Below are 17,431 nucleotides of genomic sequence, written 5' to 3' on the forward strand. Positions count from 1 at the left end.
AAAAAAAAAAAAAAAAAAAGAAAGCTATATATTTTACTTGGAAATCAGGTTTGAAAATAAGACCATGCAAAATTGAAATCCTGTTTTATATAGCAAAACAGAAATACTGTTTTGGAAATACAATTTCTAGCAAAAGCTAACTTTTGCATCTCCTCAAGTTGTTATTTGCCAGCTGGGACAGCAAGCCACACAGCCAGCRTTACTTGCTTTCACCTGACTTGGACCACGCCAGATGCACCCACCACCACTCTGAGCACTTATTCCCGCATTCCGAAACATACCTGTGGCTCCACATAAGATAACTTTCTTCCAGTTTTCTGGTCGTCTTTCTTCACTRCCTGAGGTTTTGCTTTTTCTTTCTCTTTTGCCTTTTCTATTCTTTCGAGTTCCGCCACATAGGTATCATAGATGTCCCACTGAGRGATRAAGAGAGGCAGAATTTATCAGGACWTGATCATATTCCTGAGAACAGCCATCTACACCATTGCAAAAATACAATAGTCATCACAACAGTAACACTGCTGCTGGAATTAGCTAAACATCTGTCTTGCACAAAAAAAAAAAAAAAGGATTTTAAAAGCATGATGGGGTATGTCTTATTCTAAGAACATATTAATGCATTCTTAACAATTTCCTTCCTCCAACACTAGCTTGCTGCTATGACTCTACACTTTTATTTTTGCAGGACTTTGTATTTGGCTAATTTACCAGTGTTTAATAGGAAACATGCATTAAACATTTGCTTTGTGACACTTCTCATGYGGTGTTGGAAAATTAAATTGTAGTTGCTTAACACAATTTGAATTTGGACTCTGACTCTGCAGCATATGATCAAATGGAAACTGAGAGCAATTTTACATCTTCTGCTATGCCACATGCACACATGTCTTACTTGAGTAGATTGAAAAGTAATTTCTCTTAAGAATTATTCATTAGCATTGAAGTGTTAGTATTGTATCTGAAGCAGGTTTATTACTTTCAGGACAAAACAAAAGGCAATCTGACACATCAATTTAGGATAAGGACTATGATTCAAACACAGAATAGAGACTAGAAATTTGAATAAAGGTAGCAGAACTCTGGTAAAAAGCCTGTATTGTATTGTAAATTTGCAGGCAGAAATAAGACCGAAAGATGTTCCAAACATCAGGACAAAGAAGATGAGAAAAGTATGAGAAGGAGTAGAACAGAAAAGTTTGGAATACAAAATTAGGGGCATCAGAAAGAACATGAAGGAAAAAAGAGCTGAGGGGAAAAAAAGAGTTTACATAAAAACATTGTTTATAGTCCATTGAAAATGTCAACAATATAGAAAGAAATCAATGGAAAAATTGTGCTCTTAGCTGTCAAACATTTAACGCAAAATCTTAGTCACAGCCTAATTATCTTAAAGACCTCTGTTCTAAATCTCAGCGTATCTCACTGTCAGGAAAAAAAAGAAAAAAAAGGAAGAAAACTGCAGATGAAGGGAGAGAAAATCTCAACCCAATTCGTTTGTAATTTCAGGCTCAGGAATAGAATGGACTAGTTTTTAACCTGCCTGACAGAGATGCCAGTACCTGACAGTTTCTCCTGGGTGTTCCTCTGCTCACTGGGAACAAAATTATGTTTCAATACCAGTTTAGTACACTATTTTGAAACAATGTTTGTATCTGCAACAAACACTATTACCTTTTGCAAATACATGAAAATCAATCACCAGAATTGGCTTGATTCCTTTTCCACTGCAACATACTTCATGGGTGAAATTTCATCCAAAATTTTTTTTTTACCTTTTTAAGGGATGCAGAAAATGCTATACAGTCTTTCATCATTACTAGATAGGCACGTTTCTACTACATAAAAAAAGCTAAGCCTCTTGCAACAGGTCTTCCATGTTCCTTATGCTGAAGCTCTCATTTGGTTCAGCTTTGGACTTTAGAAACATGCTTTTGCATACACCTAAACTTAGACAAAGCAAAAACACAAATGYTGCATATGCTAAATTCTTAACATTACTCCAAAAGAGAGCTATKTCTCTAGAGGAGCCAGTACCCTGCAAGCTGCAGCTCACCTCTTGCTGACTCCAAAACTATTCTCACACTGTGGTTTCCCCATTTCCACTCACTAAAGRCTCTCTAAAGCAGCCCAGTCAGGGTGGCTGACAAAAAAATAAACCAATGGAAAGAAACTAAATCAAGACACTTAACCTTAGAAATACAAACCATGAGCAAATTCACCCATTAAGACAGAAAAGAGGGTCATACTAGTTGGTTGTCAGATTCAGTAAAGGAATTTATTCCACTGCAAGAATAATTTGGTTTTAACTTTCTCACACCTCAATTTCCAAAATACATTCTAAAACAACTTCAAAGATGAAAAAGAGATAGATAGATAGATAGATAGATAGATAGATAGATAGATAGATAGATAGATAGATAGATAGATAGATAGACAGACAGACATATACCTGGTTAACAGTGGCTGAGAAATTTTCATAAGGTGCAGGGTCTGTTTGACATCCTTTTTCCTGAAAAAAAGAAAAAGCATGAAGAAGCATAATCTCAGCATTGAAGCCCTTTGCAGGGATATAGACCAGTTGTGGAAACTCTCTGCATTAGTAACTTAATATCCAAATTACTCCTAGAGCTCAGCACAACTTTACTGGTGYACTGTCTACAAATAGATTTTCTTGTGGACCAAAAGAATGTTCACAAGACTGTCTCATTTTTTCCCACACACATTAAATATTTCAGTCATTCATTTTAAAGGAGTTCAAATATTCGATTCACACCTACTATTTGAAATGTTCTGGTACCAATTACGGTATCAGTTATGACATCTATAAAATTTGAAAAGTTTTGTACAATACATTGAAAAAAACATTTGGATACAACATTCAGAAGAAAAGATTTGAACATAATGAAACTTATAAACAATTCATGCTAGTTATAAACAACTGATGCTACTGAAATAATRTTTTCACCATCCTTACATCAATATTCTGAATTAAATTAATATAATTCTGTGAAACATTCCTTTAATAGAACAGCATCTTCTTTCAAAAAACTGTTGTGTCAGAACATTTTTATGAAGCTGCCTGTAGCATTTCACAGACCTCTGAAGTGAGGAAGTCTCAGAGGTGGAAACTGCACACTCTGAACAGCACAAAGGAATACTGYGCAGTTATTTAAGGTCTATATTCTGCTTTCAAAGGCAGAATAATACAGAGAMAATCAAGCTTCTCCCAGTAAAATCATTGGGAAGAAGAGAATATGCAGATCTAGGARCAAAGGAACAAGAAACTCCACAGCCTTGACTGGGAGTTTTGAATGATGCAGTAGCCTAGCTCAAACTTTGTAGCTAGCACCCTGCTGCTGGACAAACTCTCGTGAGATCTGTCTCCTGCAGCAGAGTGACTCATACATCTCTCTGAGTCCATCATACATAAAGACATCTAACTTTATGCATAATGGCTGTTAGAAGATAGACAGGTTCTTTGGGGAAGATAGATATACTCTGATTATAGGAAGGAAAACAAGAGATTTTTTTCTTTGAAACTTGTATTCCTGATATAGAAAGCTCCTTTCTGAGCATTCAGTCAGGAACCAACATCACCAGGGTTGCTCAGTCAATGGTCCCATGAAGACATGCTCAAAGGGAATTGCCGTAGGTTCAGCAAAAAGCTCAGAAGAGGAGCATAGAGTTTTGGGTCTGTACCAACTGGAAAGTGCATGTATAGAGTGGGAAGCAGACGTACCATGTACAAGACATATAGATTTGTCACATAAGTTTGTTTCTCTAGTACCCGTGCTTAACACAAGCACAAACACCTTTATCCTTTTAATACATATAGGCATTTATATCTCTGCCCCTTTAATAAGAACTGAAGTACAAGACCATAAAAGGACCCAGTGACAAACAGAAATTGCTTTCACACATTCCAAGTTCTCAGCTACTACCTTAAGTCCTACCCTACTACCCTATCATTGCTCCATACTTTTTCAGATGAGAAAATAGACATGAAAAATATTATAACCAAGTAGAGGCTTAAGGATTTACAGTACCATCAAAACTTKTTGTATGCTGTCCAAGAGTCCAAGAGGCAAGAAATTTCCTGTCACCATTTTTAATACATCAAATGTTTTACAGTAGTACAGCCGCTATACTTTTTTTCCTAATAGCATCAACAGAGACCACAGGTTATGACACAAATGCAAATGATCTATGTGCCCTCCCCAAGGAAAGATCCTCCAAGTCACTGAAAGAAACAGCAACATACCCGTGGAGCATAGCTGAGTGTAGTTGTACCTCTCTCGATGAAGTTGAACTGGTTTGCAGCCTTCTTCTCTGGGGCTTTTGCGGCAGAAGGCTCTTCTTCTGCCTCTTCTGGCTCTTCAGTTGCTTCAGCTGCTTCTGCCCCCTCTGCCTCTGCCCCTGCCTCTGCCTCTCCCTCTCCCTCTCCCTCTCCCTCTCCCTCTACTGCAGCCTGCAAGAAAACACAGCAGTGACTTCACCCTGAGAGAACCAGTAGCTGGTTCCTTCTTCTTGGGCTGCTGGATTTCTGCTACCTAGTGAAGGAGACTGATATTGAAGATTCAATATTCATTATGCAAATTTGGAGACTTCTAGCACTCAGATCAAAGAGATTCTGAAACGGTATCTAAACAGGAATACAGAAATCCAGGAACTGAAAGTGCTTTAAAACAAAACTTGACATAAATGAGATAATAGAGCACAGCTGCCTTTGGTAAAATGGACTCAGGGACCAGAAGCTTCTGTTAGAGTCCCATTACCTTGTTTTTTCATTTCCTTGTTAGACAACAAATTTCACCTGAAACTTTCCTGAAWTTGATTCCAGGATTCTGACACTGCATGGATAAGAACAAATTTCTCACAGACTACTTCTTTCCTATCAGCCAATCTGCCTATAAATCAGACCACTATTTATTTAATTCAGTTATTCCTGCTGCTTTCACCCCACCACATTACATTTTTTCACCAATGGGCATACTGACCAGAAAGATTCCAGATCCCAGCAAAGTACACTTTGTTTTGATATAATACCTGGATAAAGACAGATTGGGTATGATCCCCATACACAACTTCTGCAACTGAATATTGACAGCAGGGCCCCAGCTGTCCAGCAGAATCTGCAGATTCTCACCTACAGCACTGACATCTCAGATGTAAAAGAATCACAGAAGCAAACCCATTTTATAGCAATGCAATTTAAAAGCTAATACTAAAAGTAAAATGGTCACCTTTCAGCTGACTATGGAGATTTACCTCAGCATCTTCTGTGGGTTCTTCATCTTTAGCCTCTGCCTCTTCAGTTGTCTCAGCAGAAGCCTCCACAGGAGCCTCTTCCTCCTCAACAGAAGCCTTTTCTGATGACAGAAAGAAYATATGAATGAGCTCAGAATAAAAGGACATCTTATCCAATGTTCTGCAGATCCTTGGTGTCTCGGAGCAGATGTATCTGTATATAATACATACAATATACAAATGTATCCTTTCCTAATGCTGTCTCTGAGACAATACAGTAACAAATCCCTGCTTTGGAGAATGCTGGCTCAAAACCACAGTAGGTGACAATGGTATCTCAAGAATGAAACTACAGTACTTCTGGATGAACAGAAATGAAAAATAAACAATTTTGACTCAGAGCAAACTTCTGTAACACATTTCTGATCTGAGCAACTTTGTTTCTGGGTATCCCTTCAGCTCCAGACCTTTCTATGCTCCAAAATTGTCTGCAGTTATATACAATTACTAAGAATGTTTTCAAGACATACAGAAGTTATAACATGGTTGTTGCTGTTTATATGGATAAAAATTAATACAGTAGTAGTCTTATTAGAGAATGATGGATGTCTACATTCCAATCACAGCCTTGACTGTGTAGTCATGTGAGCATCAATCTGCATGAAACTGACTGGTTTGGAATCTATTGAAAACACTGCCAAAAATTCATCATTTCATGGCATTGAATATCCCATTAAGCTTTTTGCCCCACTTCAAATCATCATGCATATTTTGTTAAGTGAAAAATTAAGGAGACACTGACCCTTAGATGTTGTGAGTGAGAACTATTCTCAGGAGCTTACCCAATGTTATCATTGTGCCTGGCAGTTACCACCTTGAAAGAACATTCATTGTGACATAAATTCTCCCTTCACAAGCTACAGAAATACAACAAAATCACTAGGCAGTACATCTTTCCCTGCTGAAAATTCAGACCTAAAACTCTTTACTAACAACAGAGCTTTCTGTCACTAACCAATGCATCTTTTTGTCTGAACACCTAAKAGTGGTGAGAGTAGCTCAGATCAAAAGTCCAAATAGTGCAGGGTTTTGTACCTCAACATTGTCTGAAAGTAGATGTCRTGGTAAGAATTTAAGAATTGGCCAAGTATATAATAGCTTCCTGAAAAAACACCTASTTCCCAAACACTTCTACATTAGTACTTCAAAACATATCTGAAACTTTGAAAGCAGGCTAAGAATGTATGTCAATTAATGATGAAAGAYGTGAAACTAATGGTGAAAGATGTTAAAAAGATACTAAATAACCCTGTAAATTTCAGTGTTAGGGTTCATATGTCTCAAAAAACACACACCATTTTCCACACTGAAGCAAACACCTGGCTGATTATTTTTTCTGATTTTGATTTGCAACAAGGATGCAAGCCAAAGTGGGAGCTGAGTAATTCTATGGTAATGAAGCATGATCATTCTGTCATGTTGAATAAGTGCAACCAGTGCCTATCTGAAAATTATTGTGATTTCAGAAAATAAACCTACCTGATTCAGTGCCTGATCTGATACTCTGGCGCCTGCCTTCATCTGAATCTTTGTGTATCAAGTATCCATTCAAAGTGAAATGAATGGCTGTTTGATCCATATTTTCCACTATTTTGTATGCTTGTTCCTACAAAAAGATAAAAACCCAACAAAATTATAGAATCACAGACTCATGGAATGGTTTCGTTTGGAAGGGACCTTAAAGACCATCTTGTTCCAACCTGTCTGCTATGGGCAGGGACACCTTCCACTAGACCAGGCTGCTCAAAGCCCCATTCAGCTTGGCTTTGAACACTCCTAGGGCGGAGGAATACATCATTTTTCTAGGCAACCTGTTCCAGTGCCTYACCATCTTCACAGTAAAGAACAGCTCAATGTATATAATATTGGTTTTCAGCTGCACCTAAAAGCAATCAGAAGCAACTGAAGAACATAAATGCTTCAACAGTTTCTTCTTAAACATATGACTGCTTACCATACCAATCACAGCATATCACTGAGCCCACTTCAGTCACTGTGGAGAATTTGAAGATATGGATTACTGGTCACCTGTCTATATACAGGTGGAAAGCTCCAAAGAGGAGAGAAGGACCTTATTTGATCCCACAAGACTGATTTCCTTTCTCTGGTAGCWCAGAGATGAGACAGACTTGGCAATATTTTGCCTGTTTTTATCTTCCCTTAGGTGTTGGTTTTGACAGGGATAATTCTCTTCACAGCAGCTTACTATGGGGCTGTCTAAAACAGCTAAAAACAGCATWGATAACACAGGGAGCTTTGCTTAYTGGTTATTSCTGAGCAGCGCTTGCAGAGTTCTGCTCCCCACCCCACCTCACCACTACCTCACCCMTCTGATCACAAGGATATTCCATACCATATGGTGCCATGCTTAGCTGGGGAAAGAAGATTTCCCAAGAAACCAATACGTGACAGGGAGCCCTCCTTTCCTAAGGACTGCTGAACACTTGCCTGCCCATGGAAGCGGTGCAAAATTCCTTGTTTTGCTTTGCAGTTTTCCTTTCCCCATTAAACTGTCTTTATGTCAACCCACAAGTTTTCTCACTTCAACTCTTTTGATTCTCTCCCCTGTCCTACCATGGGAGAGTGAGTGAGTGGCTGTGTGGGGCTTAGTGATCAGCTAGGATTAAACAACAACACATGCCTAAAGTYGGGGATAATTGAATGCCAGGATTGGAGGAGTTGTCCCCATGCCCTTTCTTGCAGGGTGTGTAATTCTTCCAAGGGAGAAGTGGGATGCAAAGCCATTCACTCCACCCTTCCCATGTGTTGCCTGTGTTGCTGGCTGTATAWGGTAGTGGGAGATGGCTGCTCCAGGTTAATGAACACACAGATGTGAAGGTGTGACTCTTGAATGTTTTCTGGTTGGCTGTTGCTCATACCTACTCATCACAAATAAAGCTTGTCAATGAGTTCACAAAACATATTTCTGAGCTCCCCTATAATTCAATCTTCATGTGTGGATACTGAGGCAGATAAACTTTTCTCACAGACTGAGAAAAGTTTTGCCTTTTGTTCTTTAACTGCCACAGAATGCGAAAATTTTACCTGAGATTGGCTGCATTATTTACATTCACTCATAGATCTTACTCTAACTGTAATATCCTACTTCTAAATAAATGTATCAATGCTTTCTTACACATTTACCCTCTACAAAAATCCTTTAAGAACCATTGGCAATAAATAAGTAACAAGAYGTAGCCACATTAAAAGAAAATTTACCTGGTTACAAAGCAAAGGAAAACACAAAACCCATTAACTGCAAAAAAATCTGGTTTTATGGGTAATGTCACACTTACTGTAAAGCAGTATCTGACAATATTCCGGGGAACATGGGGATTATCAGCTGACAAGGTACGTGTAACTTCCTTTTTCAATTCCTTTGGAATGGAAACAAAATAGTACTGTTAATAAAACTTCATTATTAATACAATGTACAGCAACAAAAATCATCATGTTTATGCTCAGTTCTAYGATGTTCAGTTCATTGCAGACACTTCATGTGCAGTGATGCCACCASGAGAGCAGTGCTTGGTGCCAATCTGGCTCAGAGTGGAAGCCGTAASAGTCACCCCGCTTCCTACCACAGTATTTCAATGGGCTTTCTTAATGTTAATTCTTATCTAAGATATGGTAGCAGTAGAAAAATGCTAGCTGCATTCTATAGGGTGAGACAGAAAACTTGTATCTTTAAAATTTACACTGTCCAAAMATAAACAATAAGCTGGGTAGCAGTGCTTTCAGGATTGGCCACTGTGAACAAAAAAAAAAAGTGCTGCTATGAACTGGTTTTATTGCCTGAGTTAGGGAAAGTATATAAAGCTCCCCTTTCAGAGCTASTTGGAGGACAGAGAGAAATGCTAGAGGACAAGGAGAAATGCTAGAAGGCAGTGAGAAGAGAGAAACAATTGCAATTGGAAAGGTGACCAATTGCAGTCCTGCTGACCCAATCCGGGAAGAAATGGCAATAAAATTGTAGGACACTTCTCTGTCTTGTGTATCACMCAAAGGAACATGGAAAGCTTACGGATGGCTCTGGGTCCTCCTTAACTGAATGAAGTCACAGCCCCATTTTCCCTTTTGGATCAGCTCCACACATTTGAAGTGTTTGAAGCCCAGAACTGGATTTCAAAGCACATTCTCCCCGTTCTCCTGTTGAGGCCATTCCAGTCAGTGCTGCAAACACTGTACTTCTTAAGTACTGGAGTTTTATTCATGCATAATTTCCTCCAAAACTTATGGATATGCTACTGCCTGTGGAGTTTTGTACACATCTCACTACAAGACAGGCATTGCTTTACTCACAGCTTCAGTCAGGTCCAGTTGATCTGGGGATCTGACTGCAGCCCTTGCTGCCAATGAATCCTCTCCCATTGCAGTGGACTCATCTTCATCCTRGAACAGGAATGACAAGCTTAGTAGTGCAACTAGACTGTGATGGTTTTGTTCCCTGCCAAAGCAGCATTTCTTGAGGCACAGAGCAATGAGATGAAAACAACATTGCCCCACACATCTTTGCTTTAAGTAGACCAGAAAAACACAAATGGCAGGCCAAAATCAGAAGATTTTTATATGGCTACACTTGCCAGCAAGAGTCCAGTGGGTTGGAGGAGCTGCTGTCTGAAGATAATTCCTGCCCTKTCACAAAGCTGGATTAACTCCAATAACAAAACTCAAGTTATTCTACTTCAATCTCAGTTTAAAAGTTTGCAATTGTTTCCCTTGCCATGTAATACCCAAGGGTATTCTAGGACTTAAGGACTACTCAAGGGCATAACCCAAAAACCTGCAATTACTCCTGATGTGTTATTCTATAAGCTACTCCTAGAATTTAGTTCGAAACAAAGCTGCAGGGATGTGGCTCCTGGAGGAATGTAAACCAATTTCTTGCAAAGGCCAGCATGTCTCCATTCTCTCAACGACAGACTGCTGTTCCCTGGGCTAGCACTGGGTTATTGTCATAATATAAGGTCATTAAAAGGAAAATGAATCACTGCAGGAATTAATTTCAATTAATTGTCCTTACAGAAAAACTGTCAGAACACAAAGCTGCTGATTAAAGCACTTAACTGCTCCAGGCAAAATTTCCCCTCAGTTCAAAATGTGTAATGRGTTGATTTAAAATAAATCAATCATTCTTGTAAATACAGTTCTCTCAGGCCTGCTAACTTTATAGCCATACAAAAAGCTGAGGATTAGTCCAAGGCCTAAGTTCAGCTTATGGCTGYAGCTATAGAGGCTGGACCCAGCAATGGTTTGCTACCTGCAGAGCACCACAAAGGTAAAAAGCACAATGCTGTATCAAAAGGTGCAGTGGCTGAAAGTAAAAGAGAATTTTGCATATGCTAAGTGCTCAGGDAAAATCACAGGCTGCAGCCTTATTTTTTGCCCCAAGGGAGTTGAAATGAGGAAGATATAAGGAAGGTCAGGAGCTCTCATGTGCAAGAGACAATGACAGAACGGTTGTTGGTGATTTAATGCTCCCTACATGAACATCTGCTTGTAGGACATTTATCATACACAATTTGATACCAGTTAGTTCAGAGGTTGTTTTTCCCAGTGAATCAGATAAGAAGTATTAGGGGTTTAACTTTTTTATATATGATTCTCATTGAAAAATAAATAACTTTACATTTGTGCATGAATGTCATTTAATGAGAGCTGTGATTTGTCCCAAAAAAGTGAAAAGCTGTTTACCAACATGCCTGTTTAAAGGCATGTAGATTGTTCTTCCATCCATGTTAATGGAGCTAAATAAAAGGAAGGTAGATTAAATCAGGGTATTCTAATAATTTATTTGCCCAACAGTAAAAACATTATCATTAATCAAAAAAGTTAATGCTATTTTCTCTAGCGCTTGTACTTCTTTGTTATGTGAACACAGACTTTATTTTGAATTTTCTAAACTCAGCAGGCAGCTTTCTCACAGTCTGAGTCAGCTTGTAATTTGGAATTCACACCCCAAACATTTTATTTTAATCTTTTCATATGTCATTTTACCCARATTGTGCCTTTGTTCTAGGTGACATTTTTCATCCTAAGTTGCTGGTGTATATCCCTTCTCAGTGGAAACCTAGACCAACCCTTTACTGCCAWATCAACTGATATTTTACCAATTCCATTAAAAAAGTACTGCTCAGGCTAAATCATTTTTGCATCTCACAGCTAAAGAAGGAAAAAGCATGTTTTAAGACTTGAGGATCTTACCCGTTTTTTACCACCTTTACCAGCTTTACCAGCTTTTCCTGTCTTTCCTCCTGAAGGTCCACCTTGGCCCTGAAGAGASAACACATCCAATGTAAACTTTCCAAGCACCTTTTTTCCTAATTTAACCAAAGCAGAATAAAAGTTTGATGTTTGGCCSAATGGTACATTTTAAAAGCTGAGTATGTCAGCATTCTCTCTATAAATTATTTGAATGAAAGACTGTCACTTTCACAACACAAGACAGTAGTTTATCAACATGAAGAAATGCCAGGCTCTGTCCTAGTTACTGCCTGTCTGTGATACACCTGAATGTCACACATACATTTTAGTTTCTTGGTCAAACAAACTAACAGGATGCCGCTGTTCCAAGTCCTTGCACTGCACAGGGAGTGCAAAAAGGGTGTATCCACACCCACAAAACCATGAGCACTGAAAAAACATGGAAAACACTGATGAGCAGCTGAGAAATTAATCACTGCCAACCCCCCAGCACACTGAAAGCACAGAAAATTTGTTACAACAGAATACATTATCAAGGGAGGCTACCCTGCCCGAGTTTAACGAATAAGAGACAGGCACCAGCGACAAAGCTTTGTGAAAATTTAACCAAAAGTGGGAGAGGAAATTTAGTGGATCCTTTTGAGGAGACACAGAGGGATGGACAGRACCGTGAACCCTGAAGGCAGAGAGTGAGGGCTGATAAATCAAACAAAGGAAACAACTTTAGAAACCTTGGCAAGAACAGTTTCAGGTTGGATCACAAATAACATTTGATGGTATGGATGAAAAAAAAGGAGTTACTTGGAAAAAAGTGTTTGACTTGGTGACAAAAAAGAAGGGGAAACTAGACAAGAGAGACGGAAAATGAAGGGGTGGGAGCACAAGCTCCCACGGGATGATTGATTTTCTTCAAAAGAACATTAGAGTGTGCCTTTCAGCTCAGATCAAAGGTCCACCTAGCCAAGTGTCTCTMACCAACAGTATTCAAAAGCAAGCATATGTTCTATTCTCTCCARGATGCCCTCTCAGCTTGCCACAGGGACTTGAACCAGAAATGCTATCCTTTTTATTTCATATCAGTGAACCTTTTCCTCCACAAATATGTTCAGTCATTTTGGAGTCCGTGCACATTTTTAGCACACACAACTTCCACAGCAAGGACYCCTGTGGCACAATTACATGGTAATGCAAAGAACCACTGCTTGCTTTTTAAGTTTGCCACTAGTTTCTCTCACCTAGTTTTCCTAGTTTTTCTTCTGGAAAGCCCAGCTTTACCACAGCATCKATTCTTCCTCCTCTTTTCCATATGTCTCACGAACACTTTCAGGAGCACAAACATCTGCAGAGATTCCTMCACTCCCCTCATGATTCCCCTTAATTATGAAAATTAAATATTCACTTCCACCACCTACTTCCTATGTATTAAACAATTAAGCAGACATAATGACTTTGACCCAGAATTCCCAAGCATTGTTTGCCAAGCCCCATTACTTGTCAAGACTTCAGACAATAAGAATTCAGAAAAGAAGTATTTTCAGAGGAGAACAAAGCACAGTAAAGATGTAAGGCTGTATCTCTGTGTTATTTCTCTTTGTACAAGCTAAGACACATAAAACTGCTGTTACTAACAAGGCATTAGGGATTATCTTTATTCCAGAAGATACATATTAAAAGCAATAAAAAATGAGCAGAACAATAAATTTCTATGCTTAGAAAATGTATTCCACTTYGAAATACAAATTTTTATTATCCGGGTGGAGAAAATAAAGTATAACATTTTCTTTATAGTCCTACCATGGGCTGGTTGCAGAGCAGARAGACTAAGAGCTCCTGTGTCACAACTACTACTGAGACTGCTGGATCACCCAGCTGGCTTGTCTCCCCTATGTGATTGMTTGGCAATGGGCAACAGAGGTTTCTATCCAACAAGGACTATGCTATGTGTGAATTAGATGTGACTTAAACAGATTTTCAGAGCAGAATTCATTCAGATCCAAATCAAAATCAAATTCTTAATTTTAAACGTGAAACAAAGTCTACTTACTGTTACCCTTTGTAAATGGGTCTACAAAAGCATTTATCCATTAGCAAAGGCATTGACAAGGCAATCAGAACGTAATTGGTTTTAGCAGTAGCACAGATTTCAATTAACATAATCCAAAGAGCCACCTGTGAATAAATTTCTGTAACAGTATTAAAATCCAAAAGTGAGACTAAAGAAAAGCTAGAGCTATAAGTGCACTGGAAGGAAGCAGAAMAAACCCTGACCTGCTTCCCATACCATAAAAGATTTGTAGGATAGAGCATGAACAATTTTTCTAATCAACCAGGGACCTGTCGTTGGTTGGCTCCATTTCCTTTGTATTTGTATAGTGTTATCATAGGTTTATGACTGTAATTTAATGACACAGTACAGGCCTGGTATGACAGAGAGACCCTGAGGAGATCTAGGATATGGAATGGAAGAGTACAGGCAGGGGATGATAAGACATGGGGCACATGCTTGACATTGGAGACCCCACAGTTGTAAGCATCTCACCATTGGCCAGTTAGAGAACTGAAGATCTGGAGACACAGGAACTGAACAAAACCTGGTTTAGGGGTAGCAAAGAAAACAGAAAAATAGTATCTAGCACACTGCAAAAGCATCATATGCAGCAACATCAGGTGTAATGTGGAATACTAGACCAATGAAGGAGGGGAAATGTGAAAATATATTAGCTCATATATAAAAGACATTCTAAGTGAAGAAGAAACCAACCAAAATGGACATCTTATCCTCTCCAATGAAGGTCTTCAGTTGCTGATAACTTGTCATAACATCCCCACCAACAACACCACCAGGAAAATTAAGCCATCATTCTTAGGAACCAGAGGACTGGAAGAAGGGCGAGTAMAACAGCAGAAAATAGGTAGAAACTGGGAAGCTTGCATACAACAACTTTAACCACATTGTCACTATTATTGCTCTTTTTTTCCACAGAAGTACTCTTATTTCCTGTAATGAATACATCTGAACTGATGATAATGTTTAGATTAAAATTTCAATGTTTAGATTAAAATTTCAGTCACACTGACAGGAAATTTTTAGTTTTATATATATAAATTGTGTCTTCTCTTTGACCACAAACAAGATTTTGAGTGCAACAACATTAACAGACTATTGCAAAATAGAGAACCAGGCTCTGAAAGCCTTAACTTTGACCATATGCAGGTTTTTAACTTTTATTAAAAGATAGCTGGGAGTACCAAATCCAGTTGTGTATGACTGGGAGAGGGTATTCAATGAAGAGGTCTCATAGCATCAGCCAACGGGATTTACCATCCTTCTCCATATGCCTCATGCCTGCTTTTCTACCAGCTTCTACTTGCTTATGGTGACAGCTTGCTTTGGGGCTCGCTGGARCTAACTCAAATAGTTCCTTACAGCAGGGAGCAAACACATGACTGACAGGACAGTTATAAAATTATACTTATTATTTCAAGCATTTTGAAGTAAAGAAGCTCCAACCACTCCCTCCAACCTGAGCAGTTATGTTTTAGAACTGCTTTGTTACCACAYAGATCCTTGGCCAAGTGCTGCATAGCACAGATATAGCTAGCCTACTCCAAAAGCAAGCTAAAGTGGGAGGATGGGAACCTCACACAAAGCACACAAAGATCAGTGTGGCCCTGGGGCTTTCTTCCATGTCTGCTCCATAAAGATAGGACAGCCATATCCAGAGCAGGTGAGCAAAGGTTTGTCTGACAGATGGAATGGAGTCTAGGAAGGAGCTGCCTTAGTTTATTCAGGGATTGTCCAGTGAAACCCTTGTCTCCTGCCCAGATAAAACATCCTCCACAACACAGTGAACTACTTCAACAATAACAAAATTTGAATGTCTTATTTGTTGGATATTCTGGACTCTTGTAAGTGAAGGCAGAGACTGTAACCCCACTTGACTCAGTACTCTGTAAAAGTCTGCATAAATAGCAGAAGATAATTTTTGCAAGAATCATTCCTGCTAGTGCTGTCTATGCTGCAGAAAATTAATCCCAAAGTACCTTACACTTTTGTAACCCAACTCAAAAGTGGCACAAACATGAAAAAAATAAGATCAGGAAAGAAGAGATCCTAGCATTTTGGCAGTATTAGCAGTAGGTGAAGGTCATCAAAAGCAGTAGATCTATTTAAAATTGTTACGAGAAGCAAGCTGGGGAGCAAACATAAATCAATCAAGAAAACAAAATCTGTCACTCTGGCTCCTAATTCCCTTAACAGCACGGATAATATTGCTGTGCCACTTGATGGGAAGGATAGCCCTAACATCCCTTTTTATTGGTGAATCTGTGCTYTGTTCTTTTGCTGGGTTTTTCTGCAAGTCCGTGCTCTCTGTAAATCTTTCCAAAGCCAGCACACTGTCGTTTTCCATACTTTTCCTTAAAACTTCTCACTGCCACATTAGCTGTAAAGAGCCCTTCAATACCACCTGGGTAGTTCGTGTTCTGCCACCATGCCTCAGAATGATTGTTATTGCATCCTCATTCTTCTTTCTACTGTAACAATGCATTACCCATGAAGTATGATTAGAAATGTAATCCCCTTTTGCTCTGACAGCTACTTAAAGTACATCACACAGTGTTTGTACAATAGGGGAAAGGTCACAAACACATTTGCAATACAAATGAAAAATAAATTATAACTGGGAATCAACATAATGATTGTATATTCACTAGTAAGAAGTTCACAATAACTTGCCTTCATATGCATGTTTAAAATTCAAACACATTTTTCTGTAGCACATTAGCTACAGGGAAAAAAGTTAACAGACTATTATTAACATCTGAAAGAGAAGCATTCAGAAGTTAGAAAATGTGAGAATTAAGGTTGCCGGGGAAACAATGAATTCATCCCATTGGGCACAGGCATTATGATACACAGCTTAATTCCATAATTACACATTCTGKTTTTTTGTAGGCTTCCTGCCTCACTTCAGTTCTCCCAGGTTATGTTGCTATAGTTTATTGGTTTATACTGCTCAGCATCTAGACTGATGCTGCAGGTTTTTTTTTTTGTAATCCATAGCAAAAATCAGACATCCAACAAAGAACTATTCAATTCAAATAATTGCATTTTAGTAAATTCTAGATAAACTAAAGACATTTTTGCTACAGAAAAAAAAATCAACAGTCTTTCTAAATCTTCCTAATAAATGGGCTACTCTCCCTGGCTTTAATAATAATAATAATAATTAACAAGAAGAGTTTGAATAATCATGAGGAATTTATTTTAGGGAAAAAAAAAGGAGACATTGTTGCTAGGGAACTAAGAAACAGGCAGAAGGCATTAAGGACTCTCTCATCACCAGGTCACCATCATAATTCTGACAAATCCAAGAGGTTCTCAAGTGCTCCAGTGAAAAATGCCAGAGTCAGAATTTATGAAGGCTAATCATGTTTTATTCTGATGACTATCTTACACTAAATAAATTAACAGATTACCACACTTCCAACAGCAAAAAGATATTAAAAGCCTGTAATGGTCACAGTACTTAAAAGGCTATAGAAGATCCAACTGACTGTTCCTTTCTGGATCTTTCTTCTTGGATGTGCATGACAGAATCATGTAGGAATTCCTCCCTRGGCAAGACATCTGCTATGTTACCAGACAAACTGACTATTGACTACAGCAAAGATACCATAATCCAACAGAATTATGCAAATGAAARGAGGAAACAGATGAAAGTGATGTTTTAAATGACATTCAATATTCCTTTCCATTGTCACAGTTCCCCCTATCTTAGAGAAACCTCTGAGAGGTACAAATAGCTGCAAAATCAAGTCCTTCAGCAGGGTGTTTTCCTGCTGCTGTGCTATCCAACAGGCTTTTCTAATTGTATTTTGGATAGGATGTCTAGGTAATATATGTCTAAATTTTTTG

General features: G+C 38.6%; 1 protein-coding gene across 1 annotated transcript in view; it reads right to left on the reverse strand.

Annotated features, from left to right (window-relative positions):
- DNAI1 (dynein axonemal intermediate chain 1) overlaps nucleotides 1-17,431 on the reverse strand; it is a 135,547-nt gene that overhangs the window by 112,325 nt on the left and 5,791 nt on the right. The window contains exons 2-9 of the mRNA XM_057369673.1: nucleotides 11,512-11,580; nucleotides 9,610-9,699; nucleotides 8,604-8,684; nucleotides 6,787-6,913; nucleotides 5,269-5,369; nucleotides 4,262-4,468; nucleotides 2,450-2,509; nucleotides 282-416 (exon numbers count right to left, since the gene is read on the reverse strand). Coding sequence (XP_057225656.1) covers nucleotides 282-416; nucleotides 2,450-2,509; nucleotides 4,262-4,468; nucleotides 5,269-5,369; nucleotides 6,787-6,913; nucleotides 8,604-8,684; nucleotides 9,610-9,699; nucleotides 11,512-11,580 — 870 coding nt within the window. The remainder of the gene's footprint in view (nucleotides 1-281; nucleotides 417-2,449; nucleotides 2,510-4,261; nucleotides 4,469-5,268; nucleotides 5,370-6,786; nucleotides 6,914-8,603; nucleotides 8,685-9,609; nucleotides 9,700-11,511; nucleotides 11,581-17,431) is intronic.

This window comes from Malurus melanocephalus, unplaced genomic scaffold (assembly GCF_030028575.1).
Source record: "Malurus melanocephalus ecotype Western Australia unplaced genomic scaffold, MMel_1.1 scaffold_113, whole genome shotgun sequence".
In the NCBI taxonomy this organism is placed as follows: domain Eukaryota; kingdom Metazoa; phylum Chordata; class Aves; order Passeriformes; family Maluridae; genus Malurus; species Malurus melanocephalus.